This window comes from Hypanus sabinus, chromosome 22, assembly GCF_030144855.1.
Source record: "Hypanus sabinus isolate sHypSab1 chromosome 22, sHypSab1.hap1, whole genome shotgun sequence".
Taxonomy (NCBI): Eukaryota; Metazoa; Chordata; class Chondrichthyes; order Myliobatiformes; family Dasyatidae; genus Hypanus; species Hypanus sabinus.
This window is the reverse complement of record NC_082727.1, coordinates 22,549,854-22,573,667: the sequence shown is the minus strand read 5'-3', so window position 1 is coordinate 22,573,667 and position 23,814 is coordinate 22,549,854. Positions and strand designations below refer to the sequence as shown.

At 42.7% G+C, this 23,814-nt stretch overlaps 1 protein-coding gene across 2 annotated transcripts in view; it reads left to right on the top strand.

Moving 5' to 3' along the window:
* The window catches only part of rufy2 (RUN and FYVE domain containing 2), a 60,763-nt gene that overhangs the window by 25,625 nt on the left and 11,324 nt on the right, over window positions 1-23,814 (top strand). The window contains exons 8-12 of one of the 2 annotated variants that reach the window (XM_059947291.1): window positions 3,379-3,448; window positions 5,608-5,709; window positions 9,084-9,200; window positions 11,105-11,272; window positions 13,889-13,986. In XM_059947291.1, coding sequence (XP_059803274.1) covers window positions 3,379-3,448; window positions 5,608-5,709; window positions 9,084-9,200; window positions 11,105-11,272; window positions 13,889-13,986 — 555 coding nt within the window. The remainder of the gene's footprint in view (window positions 1-3,378; window positions 3,449-5,607; window positions 5,710-9,083; window positions 9,201-11,104; window positions 11,273-13,888; window positions 13,987-23,814) is intronic. The other variant, XM_059947292.1, reaches the window with a different exon arrangement.

The following is a 23,814-nucleotide window of genomic DNA, read 5'->3' as shown; positions in this document are numbered from 1 at the left end:
GTGAGAAAGGGGATAAGCAGCCAGTGCAGGATAACCGTGTGGCCATCTCTCTCGATAACAAGTATAACGCTCTTCGGATACTGTTGTGGGGGGGGGAAGGTCAACCTACCAGAGGAAAGCCAACGGCAGTCAGGTCTCTGGCACTGTGGCTCAGAAGGGAAGATGGGGTGGGGGTGGGGGGCAAGGGGAGAGCGGTAGTGTTAGGGGTTGAATAGTTCGGGGAACAGACAGGAGATTTTGTGGTTGAGATGAGGCAACAGGTATGTTGCCTCTCAGGTGCCAGGGTCAGGTCCACAGCATTCTAAAGAGGAGTGTGAGCAGTCTGAAATCGTGGTCTGCATTGGTACCAACAACATATTGTAGGTAGCAAAAGGAATGAGGTCCTGAAGGGAGAATATAAGAGCTAGGTAGGAAGCTGTAAAACACACCTCAAGCGCACTAATTTCTGGACTGGTACCAGTGCCAGCCACCCGCTAGGATGGTTTGGCAAATGAATATGTAGCTGAGGAATTGGTGCATGGGGTAGGGTTTCAGATTTGTGGATCATTGTCATCTTTTCTGGGGAATGTATGACCTGTATGAAAGGGAAGGGTTACACCTGAACTCAAAGGGGCCCAATATCCTTGCAGGGAAATTTACTAAAGCTGTTGGGGAGGATTTAAACTAGTTTGGCAGGGGGGTGGGAACCAGAGTGATGGTCAGATGATATGGTAGTTGATGTAAAGGGAGATGCAGAATGTGGAGGGACTGTGAGGAAGGATAGGCAGTGGAAAGGGCAAAATTGCAGTCAGTTGGATGAGTTGATGGGTGTCTATTTTAAAGCAAGAAGCATCAGGAACAAGGACAATTACTGGACCATGGGGTCAGTGCATGGAGCTACAACATTGAGGCCATCATAGAGACTTGACTGTCTCAAGGGCAGGAATGGCTGCTGAATGTTCAGGGATTTGGGTGTTTCAAAAGGAACAGGGAGAGTGGTAAAAGAGGTGGGGGAGTGGCATTGTTAGGGATAGTGTCGCAGTTGCAGGAAGGGAGGACATTGTGGACTGAGAGTGGGTGGAAGTCAGGTACAGGAAGGGAGTATTCACTTTATTGGGGCTATTCTATGGATTTCTCAGTAGCATTAAGGTGCAGATCAGAAGGAAGATTTTAGAAGGGTGCAAAAATCAGGGTTGTTGTCATGGGTGATTTCAACTTCTCCAATATTGATTGTGCATTCTTAGTGCAAAAGGTTTAGGTGGAGTGGAATTTGTTTGCTGTGTCCAGGACGGATTCCTGACACTATGTAGACTAGAGGAAAGACCATACTGGATCTATACCACGCAATGAACCAGATCAAGTGACCGATCTCTCAGTGGGTTAGCATTTTGGAGACAGTGACCACAGCTCTGAAGTTTACCATAGCTTGCGACAGGATAGGAGCAGACAGTGTGGGAAAATATTTATTTGTGGGAGGCTATTGGTTGGGAACTTGGGAGAGTGAATTGGAAATACATGTACTCAAAGAAGTACACAATGGAAATATGGAGGTTGTTTATGGAGCACTTGCTGGGGATTTTGGTTAGTTTGTTCCATTGAGACAGGGAAAGGATGGTGGGGTGAAGAGGTGTGCCATGGTTGACTAGAGATGTGCAATATCTAGTGAAGAGGAAGAAAAAAGTATTCTTAAAGTTTAAGAAACGAGGATCAAACAGATTTTGAGAGAGGTGCTAGGTACGTGGATAGTAGGGATATGGGGGAGGGGGGGCTATGGTCCCAGTGCAGTTTGATGAGAGTAAGGCAGTTTAAATGTTTTCAGCATGGACCAGCTGGGCCTAAGGGCCTGTTTCTGTGCTGTACTTCTCTATGACTGATGAGTGTGAGGTTAGCATAGAATAGGTTTGTATGCTGGAACATGTCAGCATTAATGCCAGGGGTTAATGGCAAGATTCTTAACAGTCTGGAGGAATAGCGGGATCCTGCTGTTCACATCCTTAGCTCCCTCAGAGTTGCAGCACAAGCTGATAAGGTGATTAAGAAGGCGTTATGGTTTGTTGACCTTTATTAGTCAGGGGATTGAGTTCGGGAGCCACAAGGTGATGTTATAGCTCTATAAAACTCTGGTCAGACCATGTTCAGTTCTGGTCACCTCATTATGGGAAGGATGTAGAAGCTTTAGAGAGGTTGCAGAGGAGATTTCCCAGGATGCTGCCTAGATTGGAGAGCATGTCTTTTGAGGATAGGTTGAATGAACTAATGCTTTTCTCTCTGGAGTGAAGGAGGATGAGAGATGACTTTATAAAGGTGTACAAGATGATAAGAGGCATGATAGAGTGGATAGCCAGAGACTTTTCCCCAGGGTGAAAATGGCTATTGTAAAGGGGTGTAACTTTAAAACATTTGAAGGAAAGTATGGGGAAGGGGTGGATGTCAGAGGTAGGTTTTTACACAGGGTGCATGGAATCCATTGCCAGGAATAGCGGTAACGGCAAATACATTAAGAACATTTAAGAGAAAAAAATAAAAACACAAAATGCTGACAGAACTCAGCAGGCCAGACAGTATCTATGGGAGGAGGTAGTGACGATGTTTCGGGCCATCCCATAGATGCTGTCTGGTCTGCTAGGTTCTGCCAGCATTTTGTGTTTTTATTTATTTCCAGCATCTGCAGATTCACTCGTGTGCCTTGGAAGTTTTAAGAGACTCTTAGGCACATTGATGAAAGGAAAATGGACTATGTGGGAAGGAAGGGTTAGATTGGTCTTGTAATGGGCTAACACAACATTGTGGACTGAAGGGCCTGTATTATAATGTTTTCTATTTTAAATAATACACTACACTGATCTGAAGTAAGTTCCATTTGACATTCCTGAGCCACCACCCTCTGCCCCCACATACCAAGCTGATCAGGGTCCTGCTGTAATTCCTGATGCTCCTTTTCACTGTCTACAAAACCATCTATGTTAGTGTCATCCTCAAATGTACTAACTATTCCTTGTATCAGCATGAAATAAGATTGGAGCTGCAGAACAAGCTTCAATTTACTGAAAGTGAATGTAGGTAGAGACATTCAGAACCATTTTGCTAGTTGGTATCCAAGAAAGCATGAACAGATTCCAGCTGGAACCAGAGTGCAGGTTAAACTTTTAATATGTACTTTGTGTACAGGAACCTACTGAGGGACCACTCCTGGTAAACTTCTCCCATGCTTCAAAGTCAGCACTGTATATGTATCAATTGACAACCATCAGAAATGTCAATTCTATTTCATTATTCATGATGCTACCTTTCATGCTGAATATCTCCAGCATTTTCTGTTTTTACCTTACATCGTGTGGCCTCGTCTGCTGAAAATTTGGTTATTTCAGCAGATAACTAATTATGTGTTTCTTTTTTCAGTTCCACAGTTGGTAGCCTGCAGGGCAGAGTTGCATCACTCGAGGTGGCAAATTCTAAACTAATTGAAGAGGTACCAACTTCAAAATTTAAAAATTGCTTGTATGTTCTCCAGATTTTAAACATTCAAGTGTTTGACCACATTAAAGGTAGAGACTTGTTGATATGGAATGGTGATATTGTAAAGCATTAAGTGGGTTTAGATCACATTTCCACACTTTCTTCGAGGATGCACTAATGCAGGTGGGATATAATTTAACACTAGTGCCCAGTGTGATTCATTGCCCTTAAGACAGGGGCCTGATGCATATCACAACAGTATTATGCCCATGCTCTGAGAACCGAATACAACAACTCAGTGGAGTTACAGCCAGGAATATATACTCAGTGATCGTTTTGTTGAGTACCTCCTGTACATAATAAGTTGGCTATTGAGTTTTATGCTTGTGGTCTTCTCCTGCTGTAGTCCATGCACTTTAAGATTTGACATGTTCTGCATTCAGAGATGAGCTTCTGCACGCCACTGTTGTAACACATGGTTATTTGAGTTATTGTCACCTTTTTGTCAGCTTGAACCAGTCTGGCCATTCTCCCCTGACTTCTGTCATTAATAAGACATTATTTGCCCACAGAACTGCTGCCAACTGGATGTTTTTATGTTTTTTTTTGCACCATTCTTTTGTAAATTGTAGAGACTGTTGTGCATGAAAATCCCAATCAATCAGTTTCTGAGATACTCAAACCACCCTATCTGGCACCAGCAATCATTCCATGGTCAAAGTCACTTATACACATTTCATCCCCATTCTGATGTTTGGTCTGAAAAACTACTGAACTCTTGACCGTGTCTGCATGTTTTTATACATTGAGTAGCTACAACATGATAGGCTGATTAGATATTTGCATCAACGTGCAGGTGTACCTGTGTACCTTAAAAAAATGGCCTCTGGGTGGTGTTCATTGCTCTAACAGAATGATGTTTATCTGCCCAGGTGGAGCCACTGACCTTGCTATGCATCACTTCTAGAAATGATATTTCACATTACACCAAGCTTACTTTAACATTCTAGGATTGATACCTACATTACCCCTGTCATTATAAGTGGAAAGTGGACTATCCAGTGAGAGTTACCCAGCATTGAAACAGGTCCTTTTGATCATTGAGTCTGTGGCAACTTTCAACCACTCATTTACACTAATTTTGTATCAATTCCATTTAGTTTATCCCACTTTCCTATCAAATCTCCCCACATTCTACCACTTGCTTAAAGATGGGGGCCAATTTCAGTGACCATTTGACCATCCAATCTGCACAATGTGGACAGAAGCCTATGTGGCGGGAGAGGGGGAGGAACAGGAAGGGGAGAAATTCAGTCCACGTTGCCAAAGCCACTCTACAAGCCATGCCACCTGTCTGTCCAGTTCTTGAAAATTCTTGGAGAGCCAGAGCCATTGTTGTGTGCTCTGGGTCACACATGATCAGGTCTGTGACCCAAGCCACTAACCGTGGACGATGGTGTGTGTAGACACAGTGTTATAAGTCCTTTGCATTGCACTACAGGAATGGTCTTAGCAATAATTCCAATTTGACATCTGAATCACTGTCAGAGATATCTGCATTACCCCTGAGAATGCAAACTTACAGTATAAGGTCTATATTGTAGCTATGACGTGTGAGGATTACCCCTGGAGATGGAGACATATACTCAGGTAGGGTTATTGTCTGTCTTTCGAGTTGATGCCTACGATACACAAAGATTAGTTCTGTTAGTAGAAGCCTAAACTATCGCTGATTATTTTGAGGACAGAAAATGCCAATTTAAAATGTTATTGGGAAACTATGGAGTAGAAATGCACCCTGCATCTCCATATGTGGAGCTCACTTCATTGAAGTGAGTGAGCATATTTGGTGCTGGTCACTGGGTGTCTAGGACTAATTCTAATCTCGTATGGCCCTACGTTCCTGAATTAATCCTGATGTGATTTAGTTGTTGGCTCAGGAGGAAGGTTCTGCTGGTGTGTGGGCTTGCTCGTGATTTCTAAAGAGCTGCCAAGGGGAGATTGAACCAGGGCTCAGCTAAGTTCAGCCTCCAATCAATGAAGTATTTTACCCTTTGGCTTTTAATTGTACAAAGACATGGAAGTTGTGGAAGATGATAATGATAAAGGTATACAGTGAATTTACGCTGAAGCTGCTGTTTGATGACTTGGTCCTCTCTTCCCCTCACAAAGTTAGCAATTGCCAAGAACAGTATCATTCGACTACAAGAAGAGAATCTCCAGTTTCGCAATGAAAATGTTCAGATGTTGATAACAACACAAAAACATCTGGAGGTATGTGTGTGAGGGTGCTCAAGTTTGCATGTTCGTATTCAAAGGTCTTGTCTTCCATCTATCAGACATATATATCAGGAGCACTGCATGCACAGGGCCCTTAGCATTGTCAGTGATCCCTCCCATCCATCCAACAATCTCATTGACCCACACCCTACCATCAGGCAACAGGTCCCGCAGCATTTAGACAAGAATTGTTGGGATGGGAAGGCGCTTCTTCCCCCCCAGGTCATAAGACTACTGAATTCCCTGCGGCTACTTGGGTCTCAGCACTCGGGAAGCATCAGAGGCGTTGTACTGTTTATTTTTTAAACTTGTGTCCCAAATGCACTTTATTATTTGTTAATTTAATAGTGGTAATAGTACTTAATGTGTAGTGTGTGCATTATATGTACTGTGTTATGCACCTTGGTTCAGAGGAACGCTGTATCATTTGGTGGTACACATGAATACAATTGAATGATAATAAACTTGAACTTGAAGACTGTGACTAGCAAGGTTGGAATCGAATATAGAGGAGATCAGACAGCCATTAAGTGATTGCATGGAAACAGATTATTCAACGCAAAGAGACTATGTTGAACTTGTAGCACCCTTTTACACCAGTTCCTTGTTATTCTCCCTACATTCCCATTAACCCCTCCAGATTTTATCACCAACATTCACAGGGACACTTTACAATGCCCAATTAACCTGCCAACTTGCATAGTTCTGGAGTAGAGGATGTGTAGACTCCATTCAGACAGCAGCCAAGGTCAAGTTCAAAACTAAACTGCTGGAACCATGAAGCAGCAGAGCTGCAGTACTTCCTGAATATCTGGCTGAAGCAGCAAATATTCCACATTTTAGTGTTTAATGTTTGATAGAGAAAACATCACAACACATTTTAATATTGTAGATTCACTTGTCATCTGCTTGGGAAGAGGCCATTTCAAGCTTGCCCTCCTAACAACAAGATCAACTTGAGTCTCAACCTGGACAAGACTGAAATGATGATTGTGGACTACAGGTTGACCACTCCTCATTACACATAAACAGCTCCTCCTTGGAGAGAATTAGGAGCACCAGGTTTCTTGGTGCACATAACTGACGATCTCACCTGGTCCCTCAACCCCATCATCATCACCAGGTGCTGTGCCCAGGCTGAGCTTTGACAGCCATGGCCCCCACACTCCTGTTTTGGGTCAAGTGGATCAATTCATTGATATTCATTTCCAGTTCTCTGGCTGCTGTCTCCATCATCATTTGTCTTTGCCTTCCTCTTGCTTTCTTCCCTTCAATCTTTCCCGTAATTACCATGCTTTCTAACTCCTCTTTCCTAATCACATGTCCAATGAAGTTACGTTTCCTTTTCATCATCTCATACATTTCGCTTTTTGTGCTTGCTCTGTTCATGACATTCTCGTTAGACATTCGTTTCGTCCATGATATTCTTTGCATCCTCCTCAAAAACCACATCTCTGCTGCTTCAATTGGTTTCTTCATGTTACTAGATATCGTGCATCATTCTGAGCCATTTAACATAACTGGATAAACATAACATTTCAGTACTCTAAGGCAGGTTGTCGACACCACCTGTTTCAAAAAAGCACAGCAGCATCTCCACATCCTGGTGAATTGAGGCAACTGAGTGTGCTGACCAGCTACGTCATCATCTGGCACAGGGATTGCAAGGCATCTGACCACAGGTCCCTACGAAGGATTGCGAGGGATCATCGGGGTCTTTCTTCCACCCTTCAGAGATATTTATCAGGAGTTCTGCAAATGCAGGGCCTTTAGCATTGTCAGTGATCCCACACATCCATCCAACAATTTCTTTGACCCACAACCCTACCATCAGGCAGGAGATACCATAGCATTTGGACAAGAACTGTTATGATGGGAAACAGCTTCTTCTCCCAGGCTGTAAGTCTTCTGAGCTCCCTGCCCCCACTTAGTTTACATCACATAGGAAGCACCAGTACCAATAGACTGTTCACTTTTTAACTTGTCATAAATGTACCTTATTACTTGGTTTTTTTTTGTGGTAATATTACTTTTATGTGTTGAGTGTGTGAGCTGCATGTACTGTGTTGTGCACCTCAGTCTGAAGGAATGTTGTTTCACTTGGCAGAATACCTTGTATGGTTGAATGATAATAAACTGAATTTGAAGAGGTAATGCACAAGGTGGAGCAGGCACTGTGGCTGTTCATTACATGAATAGATCTAATTTTTAATCTTAAAAATTGATTTAAAACCTTAAAATGCAGATTTGTTTTTAAAGTACATTAGTTCAAACATTTACTTGCATTTGCCTTTTTTGAAAAATTGTCAAGAAAGGAGTTTGTTTAAGGGCATTAATCTGCATGTGAGGTACTTAGTGAACAGAGTAGCATTGTTGGGAGTGTACTACCTACCGAGGAAAATAAAAGACCAAATTCAGTAAATTTCTGAAAAGAGCAGAAATGTTAGTGATGTAATGCTGAAAGAGTTTTAATAACAATATTAATTATGGTACACTCGGTGTGCAATGTGTTCCATGAAAGAACCAGATGAGCTGATAGACATGAATGTAGGGTTTTCCAGCATAACGTTTCTAGTTCCAGGCATGATGGAAAGAATGATAAAAAGGAAAGGTATGACATACTGCTTGAAGGAACAATCAGAGGGATGAATTCCTAAATAGTCTAGAGGCTCTTTTTTTGTTGGATAGAGTACAAGCCCAACAACGGGTGGATAGATAATACATTTCTGGATTAATTTTAGGAAGTCGAGCAAGCAGGTGAAAGGAGCAGTGGTGGTGGTGTTGAACATAGTTCATTTAGGTTTCCCATTGCTGTTGAAAAAGGCAAATAGGAATGAATCTTCTAATTGGGTTAAGACCAATTTTACTAGACATGAAAGTGATTTAGTAATCATGGACTGGAAAGAACTAGTTATTCAATCTTGAAGAATTTTTTAAAAAAAGTTTTGTGGAGTTCAGGTTAAATGTGTTACAACAATGAGAAATAATGTGATTGCCAAATCTAGAGCCCTCTTGGCTCGGCACATGGACGGTAAGACAAGTTAAGGGGGGAAGGGTATACTGAGACTTCAGTACAGCTGAATGGGTAAGAATAAGATTAAGAGAAGGAAACGGGAAAAAAGAGGATTTGTGAAAAACTGGTAACTGAAGTTTAACAGAATCAAATATTTATATAGTGTTTAGAGAGCAAGAGGTTGACTGCAGAAGGAAGTAGTTACCTTTGTCTCCAATGCATGTACATAAGCAATGAGCTGTTTTAGCAAAAGGAAGAGCAACCTTTGATGAAAGCAAGACCATTCTAATCTGTATTGTTGAACTTGCAACTTCTGGCTGCTCTTTTGTCTAACGAAACATATTTACCTCTTCAGCTGGAGAAAGAGAATCTGTCTGAGGAACAGGAGACCTGCAAGGGTTGTCATCGGAGCCTGGATGATGTGTATAATGAGGCTCACAGACAGCTGAGAGCAGAATCACGCCTGCGTCAGGTATGTGCTGGTTACATAAATGGGCTTCAGATTGTGGTTTCCATGAATAGCAGCGTGGATTAAATTGGATTTCCACCACCACATTGGTAGTTGTTCACTCTTGTGGTCTCTCTAATTTGCATTCTGGAATTGATGAGTTTAATATTCTCTAGGGGTGAATTACTTGCCTACAGAGAGACAGACCTTGAGAGTGATTTCTGTTTATCTAACCAGCAAACTGATGAAATGTTGAAGAGTAATTATGTTTTGAAGATGCCTTTCACTATTCGGAGGGTGTACAGGATCATAGAAGGAGGGAAACACTTTATTCTCAAGTACATACATTAATGTTTTTCTGCGGATGATCAATATCAACACAATGGCTAAGTTCACACAAAACCATCTGCATGGCAAAGTACAGCTCCGATGCCATCTTTACCCACCGTCAATGGCCAAATCAACAGGAGGGAGATTGAATATATGGCCAAGTGGTGCCACAGCAACCTCTCACTCAGTGTCAGCAAGAGCAAGGAGCTGATTATTGATTTCAGGAGGAAGAAGGCGGAGCTCCGTGAGCCAGTCCTCATCGAGGGATCAGAGGTGGAGAGGGTCAGCAACTTTAAATTCCTTGGTGTCTTCACTTCAGAGGACCTAAACTGGGCCCAGAACCTAAGTGCAGTTACGAAGAAAGCACAGCAATACCTTAACTCCCTGAGAAGTTTGTGAAGGTTTGCCATAACATCATAAACTTTTACAAACTTCTACAGATAATGTGGTGGAGGGTATATTGATTGGTTGCATCACAGCCTGGTATGGAAATACCAAAACCCTTAAATGGAATTTCCTGCAAAAAGTAGTGGATATGACCCAGTCTGTCACAGGAAGAACTCACTCCACCATGGAGCATTGTCGCAGGAAAACAGCATCCAACATCAGGGACCCCCACCACCCAGTTCATGCTCTCTTCTAACTGCTGACATCAGGAAGAAGATACAGGAGCAGTTGTTACCCTTTAACTATCAAGCTCTTATACCAGTGTGGATAACTTCACTCAACTTCTCTTGTCCATCACTGAACTGTGCCCACATCCTATGGACTCACTTTCAAGAACTTTTTATCTCACGTTCTCAGTATTTATTGCTTATTTATTTGTTGTTATATTTCTCTTTCTTTTTGTATTTGCACAGTTGGTTTGTTTTACACACTGGTTATTTGTCACCCTGTTGGGTGCAGTCTTTCACTGATTCTGTTATGATTCTTGGAATTACTGAGTATGCCTGCAAGAAAATGAATCTCACTCAGGGTTGTATATGGTGACATTTATGTATTTTGATAATAAATTTGAACTTCAAATTAGTTCAGATTTTGCATTTAGCCTTCTGGCCCCACACTCTTCACCTTGCCCTCTTCACCCTATCCCCACCCTTCACCTGTCCTCTTGTCACACTATCCTCTCCTGTGCATGTTTCCTCTGCTGCTGTCTCTGTCTCACCATCTGCCACACTGCTTGTCCCTCCCTCAGTACCCAACACCCGTAAACCGATTGCACAGTTGTCCTCCCCTCACCACGCTGCTCTCTGGGCTCCCCACTGCCAAATATTGCTTTTTCCCCGTCTGCTCCCACCTGTCTATATTCACCTCCACCCACCTAACCTACCTGCTTTAAGGTAACTTTTGCCTGTTTACTTGATCCTTCTGCCACTTGCTGTCTTTCCTCTGCTGTCCCCCATCTCCTGCACCCCATTTCCCCTCTCTTCCTGCAATTTCCCCTCTTACTCCATCTATCCAGTCTATGAATAGCTGACCATGTGGACAGAATGGCCTTATACAGCAGGGATACAGATAGTATTGATGTGGACAGAATGGTCTTATACAGCAGGGATACAGGGATAGTATTGATGTGATTGAGCTTTCTTGTCTGGCAGGATGTGGAGAGTGACCTGTCGGTGCAGATCAGTATGAAGAAGGAGATAGAGATAGCGATGAAGCTGTTGGAGAAAGACATTCATGAGAAGCAGGACGCCCTGATCAGCCTCCGGCACCAGCTCGACGAAGTGAAGGCCATTAATGTGGAGATGTTTAAGAAACTCAAGGTAAGTTCTTTGATGTTGACAGTTGTTGCTGTCTAAATAAGAGCTTAATAATTTTTTTAAAAAGCATTGCAGAACTTTATAAATAGCAGGACAGTAACTGAATGTATGGGGAAGTACATTCTCCCCACTTCATTTGGCTTTTCTTATCTCCCTTGAGCTTATGTAGTGCGTACTTCAAATCAGATGGCATTAGAAAATAATTGGAGTAATGCAATTCTGATTGCATTTTAAACTATTTTTACAGTCAAAACTGTTTAAAATTTGGTTAGAAGCTGAACCAAGTCGACTGTACACTTGAGGATGGGGAAGTAGAAAACCTCCCTGGTTCACTTTTTATCGTACTGGTTGTCACATGGTACTGCAGTCATGTCACTTACGAATCTTGATCATTACTTTTATAATAAACCTGGACATTGGGTAAGGTAAGCCCAGAGGCTGAAAGTTTTGGGAGTCCTGAGAAGGGGTTAAATATCTTCAGATTTGGGATCTCAGTGTGCCTCAATTTCCCACACATTTACAAATTTTCCTTTAATTAAACAAACCCACCCAAATTTGCATTTTAACCGTCGTACAATAGAACGACGACTTGTTTTCTGAAATAAATGTTTCTGCAGGTTAACTTTTTCACTTTAAAAGTAGTCCTCTGTTTTGTTCATCTATTACGAGAAAGTTAATCAAAGCCATGGATACGATAGGGTCTTTTAAGAGACTCTTGGATAGGTACATGGAGCTTAGAAAAATAGAGGGTTGTGGAGATTTGTGACATATATGATATATATGTACAATGTCTGAAATACATCTTATGGAAATGTTTGTTTGATGATGAACTTCAATAAAAAAATTATTCCTAGGTAATTTCTAAAGTAATTACATGTTTGGCACAACCTATTGGGCCGAAGTGCTGTAGATTTTTCTATGTTCTATTATGAGTTTCTGTAGGACAATGGAATTTGTGATTCTGTCACCTTTCATTTGTTTCATTCTCATGAGTGTATCCTCACTCCAGATAAGTATAATTACTGGATACGTTCACTGGTGTTTGGCCATTCTGCATCTTTAAGTACCTCATAGTCATGCCAATACCATATAGGTATGTTAAATGCTGTTGAAGCAGTCATCTCTAAGTAGCAAGACAACATCATTATTTTTGGTCCAAAATTGCAGCTTTTTGCTTAATGCTGTCCCTATTCCTCCCACCCTACTCCCTAGCCCCCCTCCATCTCCATAAGTGCTTATTTTTCATAATCCACTTAGTCCGCTGGGTTTAACTAACAAGTATTTGTCTGTACATTCGAAGAAAGACTTGGGAACCTGGCACAGGACCCCCTCGGTGCTGTAAATAACTCCCTTTAGTGTTGGTTCCATTAGTGCCATCGTATTGACTGTGAGGTGAGGTGCCAGTGTTTTGACTTTGCATTGCATTTCAGCAGCAAATCTGTAAGAACTGCTGTGACAGCCCTCATTCATTGTTGATAGGATCTCCAGAACTCTTCTGGCAACTGTGACTCTTTCTTTTGATTCAACCAATCTATTATTTTATCCCTTTTATTTATTTCATCTTTAACTTGGAATTACAGCACAGTCTCTCCCACTCTCGCGCGCTCGCTCGCTCTCTCTCTCTCTCTCTCTCTCTCTCACACACTCACACTCACACTCAAACACTCACACTCTCACACACACACACACACACACACACACACACACACACACACACACACACACACACACACGGACACAAATGGGAACACACATAGGCACACTCGGACGGTCGGACACACACAGAGCTATGAATCTGGCAAGATTTTGGTCATCACCTTCCAGCAGAGAATGGAGCCTGGCATCAGTTCCCACTCCAGACTGGCAGAGGGAGGAATAGCCAGTGTTCTGCTTCCAGTTGTTATCAAGTGATCCATGCAGACAGTTGTCAGACTTATTGCTGATTTATGCCCTGCTTGCTGGTGTTGAATATCTTTCAGTCCTGGAAATGGACAAACACTCTGTGCAGTATCACTGAGCATTGCAGTGAAATGCTTTATGTATTTGATAAAGGCATCTGAAACAAGAATTTGCATCTTTTTCATGTCAGTGTTGGTCTTTTTGAATATTATCAGACCATTGCATTTATTCAAATGAGAGGCTGCTGCATGGAAAATTCAAGATCGAAGTTTATTTGTCACGTGCACATCGAAACATACAGTGAAATGCATCGTTTGTGTTAGAACCAACACCACCGAGGGTGTGCTGGGGCAGCCTGCAAGAGATCCCACACACTCCAGCACCAACATGACATACCCATCTTGACATTAATTCAGTCCTGATGAAGAGGTTGGGCCCAAAATGTCAGCGGTTAATTAATTTCCATAGATGCCGAGTTCCTCCAGCATTTTGCATGCACTGCTCTTGACATTAATGGCAAAGTTTCCTCTTGCTTACCTTGAGGAAGACTGCCAGAAGCAGTCTTAACCAGTGAATATTCAAGTAGAGGTGACTTTTAGTGGCTTTGTGGCTTTCTTTGAGGTTTTACTTTCCCAATACGTTTAGTTAGAGTTTAGTGACTGCTTAAACTCTAACAACATCAAATCATGTAAAATATTAATCACATTTCTGTGGATCCAGGGTTCTGAAGATGGTTTGAAGCAGAAAAGTGAACTGATGAGTCAGCTGGAAGAGAAGACTAACCAAGTCACTGCCGCAATGAAGCGGATGGAGCAAAGGTACGATTTTGTAGTTCCATAGTTCCACCACCTTCCCTTCTCCTTAGGTTTAGCTGTGTATCAGCCTCCTGGACGCTGACTCCTGTCCCTCATCAGGCTTCTCGTATGTGACCTGCGATAAGCACTGCGTCCAAACAGCAGGTACTGGTGTCCTCACCGGTGTTGTCTTCACTGGACGATGGTCTCCTGGCTTAGATTGTGTAGTCTTCAGCTACATCTGCCAGCAGCATCTTCATTCAATGTCACCTACCCTCCTCCCCGTAATGTACATCTGAATGAAGGTCCAATTATCACAAACAGGCTCCTTAGCCATCTCCTCCTCCAGCCGTCAGACCCAAGAGGACAAGAGCTATGGTTTTAGCTGAGCACAGAGGAGAACAAATCTGAAATGTCCCTGGTGTGGGGCTCCGGATTACTTTGAACAGAGAGACTCCCCCCACCCCCATGATATGATTTAAGTAACTGTCACTGTAAATGCTTTGAAGTAATTTTGTATCGAAGAAAAGGTGTTCTTTTATTACAACTACATAATGTCACTTCAGTCGCGGTTCCAATTTGCAGAATTGCCAGAGTCAGATTTACAGACGACACCAATAACGCAGGCAGGTGCCCGACCTCTGGTCTTGGCGGAGTAATACCCGTAGTTTGAGGCTTTGTGTGTGGAGATGGCAGAATTAAATCCATCCAGAAATGTTTAGTTAGTTGTGGAATTATCACTGGTTTCTGTATTAGGTCCTAGTTACTGCTCAGAGCTTATATTTACCATCTTCATGTGATGTCCTCCTGTCTTATCCATTGCTATCTTTACTTTTATATTCAGATTGTTAATATCTTTAGAAATGTTACTGCTATTAACATCTTTTTCTTTCTTCCCCTTTAATTTTCATTTATGTTTTCCTTTCTCTACCCATTTGCTTCTCCAAATTTGTCCCTTTATTTTGTGACCCCCACCAAGTGACAAAGATTTAATAGACCAAACACGAACTATCATAATTACTTGTTTGAAGTGCATTGGTAGACAGAGTAACATGTAGAATTGCGTTTGTAACCAGATAACTAGCAGCAAACTAAGAGAGTAACATTAAATTGTATTCAGAAGGACTGTGTAAGAGCTTAAATGTCTAAAAGGATAGTGTAACCAGCCAACTATTCCTTCAGATACTGTTCTACCTGTGTATTCTCCCATTCACTCACGCTCTTGCTTCTTATCTCTCTTTTCTTCGGCCTCAGTTTCTTAGCCTTTAACCTCAGCCTCGGTCCCCGCTCCGCCTTCCCTCGGACTGTGCCCCTTCACCCTTCCCTGCTTTCCTGCCTCTGTTCTTTCTCCTGCTCTCGGTCTCTCGTGCCTCTTTTTCAGCTCTACTTCCTGGCTACTCCATCTGTTGTCCTTGGAAACAGTGCTGTTTAAATTGTATTTTCAGTACAGCAAATGAGTTGGCACATCATGGTTAGAAACCCAGTGATAGTAATGAAATAGCGATATATTACTAATTCAGAACCAAGTGTGAATTGTTTTGGAGTACGGAAGTGTCTCTATTCCCATGTGCCTCCTGCCCTTTCCCTTCCATCAAGCTGAATTCACAGATCTAGGAAAATGTGGCATAACATTTACCAAGTTTCTGCAAGTTATATATTGTACAGACTTGAACTATGGACTCTTGGCGTTGGAAGGAATGAACATTTATATGGTTGGAGTGATGACAATCAAGAGAAGTGGACAATGTTGGTGGGCCAGCACTTGCAGGAACTGTTAGGAAGTTGAGTGTATTCTATCACTCCTGATTTATTGTCATGAGAGAGCCAGCTTTTGAGCTGCTCTGTATTTTTCAGTGCAGTTAAGGTTCTGATCAATGGTGGCACCAAATCAGAACCTTGGCAAAGGGTAATGCTCTTGAATATTGTGTTTGCAGGTTGTTGACGATGGAGATACCATCGCCTGAGCTCTGTGTGGTGTGAATGTTACTTGTCCATGCCTGAATGGTTTTTAGTTCATGCTGAGGGCAGGCAAGCACGTTGTGCTCTTTCAGGAGTTAAGAATACACTTGAACATTGTGTATTCATCAGCAGGCACCACTATTTCTGACCTCGGGAAGACAGGTCAATCATAAAGCATCTGAAGGTTGTTGTCTATAGGAGCTGAAATCTGTATGTTTATCCTCTAAGTGGTACCTTCTTAGCTATCTATCCCTCTGCCCACTTTATCCCCAAATTCTCACTCCTTTCTCGCTTCCTTCTTCCCACTCTGTTCCCCCTCCACGATCTCAAATTTTTCCTGCCATCACTCTCACTTTGACTCCCTTCCCACTCATCTTCTTGCATACATCCTGTTCCTCACATCCACTCTTCCAGTGGTACACTAAAGGCATAATGAATTACAATCAGTAACAATGAAAATGAATGAGTAAATGGTGCGAAAGAGGAACAGTGAGGTAGTGTTCATGGACCACCCAGAAACTCGATGGCAGAGTGAAAGAAGCTGTTTGTAAGGCATTAGTGCGGGTCTTCAGGCTCCTGCACCTCCTCCCTGATGGTAGTACAAAGAAGAGGCCGCGTCTTAGATTGTGAACTTCCTTAATAATGGATGCTGCCTTCTTGAGGTAAAAGATGTCCTCAGTGGTGGGGAGGCTCGTGCCCATGATGGAGCTGGTTGAGTCTACATGTTCTGAGGTGTCTTATGATACTGTGCTTTGGAGCCTACATACCAAGTGGAGAAGGTAGGTCAGAATCCTCTCCACTGAAATTTGCAAATTTGCCTTCATCACGATTGCATCAATATATTGGGTTCAGGATGGATGTTCTGAAATGTTGATAACCAGAAGCTTGGAGCCACTCTCCCTTTCCATTGCAGACCCTTTGAGGATTGGTGTGTGTTTCCCTATCATGAAGTCCTCAATCACTTTCTTGGTCTTGCTGATGTTGAGTGCAAGGTTGTCATTGCAACACCAGATCTCTCTCTCTCTCCTAAGCCTCCTTGGCACCTTCTCAGATTCTGCCAGTCGCTGGTGGAGAGCGAGAGCATTGACTATAGAATGTGGGAGATGCAAGATGCAGATCAGATTAACAAGCCCGGTCGATCAGTGCTCCACTCCCAGAGGGTGTAAAAAGAGAAAATAAGCTGAGCTAATATCATAGATCGATAGTTGATTGATATAGTCAGAGATAAAGTAACCTGAAGTTGTGGAATTTAGCATTGAATCCAGAAGGCTGCAGTGTGCCCAAATGGAAAACGGGGACTGTTCCTAAAGCTTGCATTGATCTCCAACAGTGTAACAGTCCGGGAGGCCTCAGAGCAGGATGGAGAGTGAAAGTGGCAGGCTCCAGGAAGCTCAGGGTTGCTCCTGCTGGTTAAGCACATGCTCTCCTCACCACATTCCCTCCGCCCGTGTTTGGTTTCATATAGAGAGCACCAAATGCAGTATACCAGTTGGAAGAAACGCAAGAGAATCAGTGTTTCACCAAGAAAGGCTGTTTGGGTCCCTGGATGGTGGGAAGGTAAGAGGTGTGCTGAGTGTGACTGTAGGTACTGTGTTTTGCACCTTGGCCCCAGAGGAACGCTGTTTTGTTTAGATGTACACGTGTGTTTGGTTGAGTGACAGTTAAGCTTGAACTTGAATTGTGCTGCTCTTTGGGAGGGTAAACGTGAACAGGAAGTGCACAGTTAATGGCAGGGCCCTTAACTGCTCTCACATATAGAGGGATCTTCAGTTCCTTGAAAATGATACAGAAGTTGATTGTGTGGGAAAGAAGGCAAATGGTAGTCTTGCCTATGCTAGTTGAGGCAAGATGTTCGAGAGTCAGGAAGTTACTTTACAGCTGTATAAAACTCTGGTTAGGCTGCATCTGGAGTATGCACTCAGTTCAGATCTCTCAATATGGAAAGGATGTGGAGGCTTTGGAGAGGGTTCAGAAGAAGTTGCTGTCAGGATTAGCAGGTGTGTACTTTAAAGAGATTAGAAGAACTAGGGTGGTTGTCTGTTAAACTGTCAGAAGATCTAATGGTATTTCTTCCTCTAGTTAAAATGTCTATTACTACGGCACATGTGTTTTAAGGTGAAGGGATAAATTCAGAGGAGATGTGTGGAGTAAGTTTTTTTACTTTTAGTCCTAGAATGTGCTGTCGGTGTGTTGGGTGCCTCGAGTGCACTGTCAGTAGTGGTGGTGGAAGTGGATGTGGCAGAGGTGTTCGAAGTCTTGAGATCCTCTGTATAAAATAATGCAGAGAAAGGAGAGATATTCAGACAGAATGGATTTGATGTTGTTATCTTAATTACAACAGGAGATCAAAGGGCCTGTTAGAGGGCTGTACTGTTCTGTACTGCAGCTGCAGCCTGACCCACTAAATATTTTTGAAGCATTTTCTGTTTTTGTTTTGGTTCTGACAGTGAACTTTGTTCTTCCTTATCTACGTATGTACGTGTAGGTTGGAGTCACATTGCCATTACTTATAGGTTGGGGCGGTATGGTAGTGTAGTGGTTAGGACAATGCTTTACAGTTCCAGTGACCTGGGCTCAATTCCTGTCACTGTCTGTAAGGAGTTTGTATGTTCTCCCTGTGACCACGTGGGTTTCCTCCCGCGGTCAAAAGACATGCTGCTTGGTAGGTTAATTGGTAATTGTAAATTGTCCAGTAATTAGGCTGGGGTTAAGTCGGGGGTTGCTGGGTGGTAAATTGAGCAACTTTCTTCCAACCAGACTCTCCTGCCACTGTTACTGAATCAATAGCATTGGTGAGTTGTGAATATTTAAAGAGAGTAGAGTTGCTTTTAATTGTCATTAAATTACGGAACTTTTAGTCTGAATCTTTGTTGAAATTTGTTGCATCAGACTCAAATACTTAAGTAGACCGTAAATGAAAACAGTAGGTAGCTGTTCTATTAATCAGTAAGCTTATGACTAACCTGCTTGTACAACTGATTCCCATATAAATTATTCCCTTATAGTACTTGATTCCTCTGCACCTGCTGCTCTCTGGCGATGCAATTGTAAAGGTTTACAATCTTCCTTATCATGCCAATCCCTTTTTTACAAAACTATACTCCCTGTAGTCACAAGGGATTCTGCAGATGCTGGAAACCTTGAGCAACATCCACAAACTGCTTGAGGAGCTCAGCAGTTGAGGCAGCATCTGAGGAAGGGTATAAACAGGCAATGATTCAGGACGAGACCCTCTGTAGTTCTAGTTTCTGCTGTCAGGAGGAACATTTCCACAGCATTTACTGAGTGAATCAAAAACAACCTGTGCTGTATGACTCAATGACTCAGCATTTATTCTTTGAAACTTTAGTGGGTATCAGCCCAACCTTCTTGATCTTTCACCCGAAAGCTTAATTCAACCCAGGAATCAATCTGGTGAAGCTTCCCTGTGCTGCCTCTTAATCAAAGCTCTGCTCAGTACTCTGGAAGTAGTTGTACTGACGTAAAATTCAGTTTTTGCAGGACTTGCCAATACCTGTACTCTGTTTTGCAATAAAGGCAAGCATTATATTTACCTTCCTGACTACTTTTGTTTTTGTTCTTCATGTGTGAGTTGGAGCTATCAGAACACCTACATTTTCACACAATGTCAATGATCTTTTCTATTCTTTCCACTAAAGCTCACATTATTTTCCATCTGCTATCTTTTGCACGCTCTCAATATCCCTGCAACATCACATGTGCTCTTCACAACTTGCTCTTCTATCTTGTATCATCAGTAGGCTTAAATGCAGTGCAGTATTATTGATATAAATATATAGGCAGACAAAACTGAAAAGGGTGAATACAGGTCCAAAGGCGTTGTTTTTGAATGTGCGCAATATACGGAATAAGGTAGATGAACTTGTAGCACAGTTGCAGATTGGTGGGTATGATGTCGTAGGCAAAATGAAATCATGGCTCAGAGATTATAGCTGGGAGCTTAATGTCCAAGGATGCACATTCTATGGAAAGGACAGGCGGGGGTGGGGGGGGGGCAACGTTGCTCTGTTGGCAAATTCAAATCAAATTATTAGAAGGAGATGACATTGGGTCAGAAAGTGTTGAATAATTGTGGATAGAGCTAAGGAATTGCGAGAGTAAAAAGACCCTGATGGAGTTGTATAGAGACCCCCAAACAGTAGTAAGGGTCGTCCACAAATTGCAACAGAAGATAGAAAATGCATGGCAAAAGGGCAACGTTACAATAGTCATGGAGGATTTCAATATGCAGGTAGATTAGAAAAATCAGGTTGGTGCTAGATCCCAACGGGGGGAGTTTCTAGAGTGCCTACCAGATGGCTTTTTTGAGCAGCTCATGGTCGAGCCCACAAGGGGATCAGCAGTTCTGAATTGGGTGTTGTGAAATGAACCGGAATTGATTAGAGAGCTTAAGGTAAAAGAGCCGTTAGGGGAAAATGATCATAATATGATCAAATTCATCCTAAAATTTGAGAGGGAGAAGCTCAGGTCAGATGTATTAATATTACAGTGAAGTAAAGGGAATTATGGAGAGGCATGAGAGAGGAGTTGGCCAGAATTGATTGGAAAAGAACTCTGGCAAAGCAGCCACAGCTGGAATATCTGGAAGCAATTCAGAAGGCACGGGATATATATGCATCCTAAAGAGGAAGATGTATTCCAAAGGCAAGATGACACAACCATGGCTAACAAGTCAGAGCCAACATAAAAGCCAAAGAGAGGGAATATAATAGAGCAAAAACTAGAGGGAAGTTAGAGGATTGGGAAGTTTTAAAATGCCAACAGAAGGCAACTAAAATTGTCATTAAGAAGGTAAAGACGGAATATGAAAGTGAACTAGCAAGTAATATTAAAGATGCCAAAAGTTTCTTCAGATATATGAAGTGTAAAAGAGGGGTGAGAGTGGATATTGGACCGTTGGAAAATGATGCTGGACAGGTAATAATGGGGGATAAGGAAATGCCAGATGAACTGATTAAGTAGTTTGCCTTAGTCTTCATTGTGGAAGACACTAGCAGTATGGCAGAAGTTCCAGGTGTCAGCAGTCATGAAGTGTATGAAGCTACCATTACTAGAGAGAAGGTTCTTGGGAAACTGAAAGGTCTGAAGGTAGATAAGTCACCAGGACCAGATGGTGTACACACCTGTGGCTGAAGAGGTTGTGGAGACATTAGTAATGATCTTTCAAGAATCACTAGATTCTGGAATGGTTTCCAAAGATTGGAAAATTGAAAATGTCACTCCGCTCTTCAAAAAGGAAGAGAAATAGAAGAAAGGAATCTATAGGCCAGTTAGTTTGACCTCAGTGGTTGGGAAGATGTTGGAGTTGATTATTAAGAATGAGGTACTAGGGTACTTGGAGGCACGTGATAAAATAGGCCATAGTCAGCATGGTTTCCTCAAAGGAAAATCTTGCCTGACAAATCTGTTGGAATTCTTTGAAGAAATAACAGGTAGGGTAGACAAAGGAGAATTGGTTGATGTTGGCTGCTTGGATTTTTAGAAGGTCTTTGACAAGTTGCTTTACAGTGCCAGAGACCCAGGTCCATTTCGACTGCTGTCTGTAAGGTGTTTGTACATTCTCCCTATGACCACGTGGTGCTCCAGTTTCCTCCCACATTGGAAAGATGTACGAGTTAGTCAGTTAATTGGTCAAGTGGGTGTAACTGGGCAGTGCAGGCTCATTGTGCCTGAAGGGCCTATCGCCATGTTGTATGTCTAAAGAAAAATAAATAACGATTCTGAGGACATGCCCTCAACCTCGGTCTCGTCATTTCTCTGTGTCACTGTGCCAGGACTCTGGCGTGCGAGTCCCTGCCTTCCACATGCACTTCTGCAGCAGTGAACTGAAGCAGGAACTGTAAGAGCTGGAGTTGTCAGGCCGGAATGATGGGTACCCCAGCACTGAGGACCATCACCGGTGATAACCATCAGCTAACAGGCTGCCTGGTCTCATCACCTTCTGACTGAAACTCCAACCATGCTGCCAACCCAACTAGTCCAATTTCCAGCGTTCAGCCCATATGGAGGAATTTAAGGTGGGGGGGCTATATGGGAGGCAGGGTTTGAGGGTCGGCACAACATTGTGGGTCGAAGGGCCTGTAATGTGCTGTACTATTTTATGTTCTATGTATTCCTCTAAACCCCACCCCTCCATGTACCTGTCCAAGTGCTTCTTAGATGATAGTACCTGTTTCAATCCCTTTCTCTGGCAGCTCGGTCTATACATACTTGTCACCCTCTTAGTGATAATGTTGCCCTTTAGGTCCCTCCTAAATCTCCCCTTTCACCATAAACCTATTTGCCCTAGCATTGGACTTTCCTACCCTGTCGAAAAGACTGTTATATACCATTCATCTTTCCTATGCCTCTTGTAATTTTAAACACGCATAAAGGCCTCCACACCCATCCCCATTTTCCAATGTTGCAAGGAATAAAGACCCAACCTGGCCAACCTCTCCCTATAACTGAAGCTCTCTTGTCCTGGCAACATCTTTAAAATATTTTCCTGCACTTTTTCCAGTTTAACCATGCCTTTCCTATTACGGGGTGACCAAAAACGCACACAGTATTGAGTATGGCCTTGCCAACTGCAACATAAAGCCCCTGCTGTGCTATTCTCCTTCTTTCACAACCATGTTTACCTGTAAAGTTGCTTTCTGTACACTTGTACTCCTAAAGTCCCTTTATTCCGTTGCACTCCCTAGTGCCCTACCAGTCTCTGTCTAAGTCCTACGCTGGTTTGACTTTCCAAAAAGCATCACCTCACGCTAATCTACATTGAAATCTATTTGCCAATCCTCAACCCACTTCCCCAACTGATCAAAATCCTTCATAATCTACAATAACCTTCTTCACTATCAACAACGCCCCTCTAATTTTGCATCATCCGCTTGTTCTAACTTCTAACTTTCCCTCAGTTCCTCCAGCTGCTAACCTGCTGCTGTGGTTCCAATCCCCTGTCATGCTAGTTTAAACACTCTCAAACAGCAATAGCAAACGTCCCAGTGAGGATATTGATCCTCCTCCAGTTAGGTGTGATCTGACCTCCTTGTGCAGGTCCAACCTGCCCTGGAAAAGAGTCCAAGAGTCCAGGTACCTGAAGCCTTTCCTCTTGTACCAGCTTCTTAGCTACACATTCAGTCTCCATATTTCTTGCCTCACTTAGCCTGTGGCATGGGAAATGATCCTGAGATTGCCCTGCTTTCCTCCTAAAGCACAACATTGGGCCTGTATGGTAATGCTCTATGTTCTAACTTCCTAGGTTTCGTTGCAGAATCTTGCCCCTCTTTGTACCTGCTGTATATCATTGGTACCATATGGGCCACAATCCCTGGCTGCTCACCCTGCCGTTTTGGAAGATCCTCTGCCCGCTCAGAGATAGCCTTGACCTGGCAACCGTGAGGGAACATGCCACCCTGGAGTCCAGCTCTCAGTTGTAGAAACGTCTGTCTTTGGCCCAGCCCAAAGTCACCTGTCTATTGCTTGCCTGAACTTAGCTTCAAACTTCTGTGAAACAGAGCCAATCACGTGCCACTGGTTGCTGCTGTAACTTTGTTCCTGTATAACCATCCACCCTCCCAAATAATATGCAAAGTGTTACTGCTATCTGACACTGCTATTCAATGCAATTTTCCTGTTCACTTCAGCCAGCTCTCCTCTCACTTCATTGTAAATGACTATATTTGATTTCAAGATCCTACCTTTGGACTAATGTTGGTTGCTCTCTAACTGAATGAGAAGTTCTCCCATGCTGTGACCACTCAGTCATAAAGCTTCCTTTGTAGTGAGCTCAATAATTACATGTGACAAAATAGCCTGTGTATTGTAGGAAGCTAACTTGAATTCCTTTGATGGATCTGTTGTCATGACTTCCTCTGTCAATTTGATACG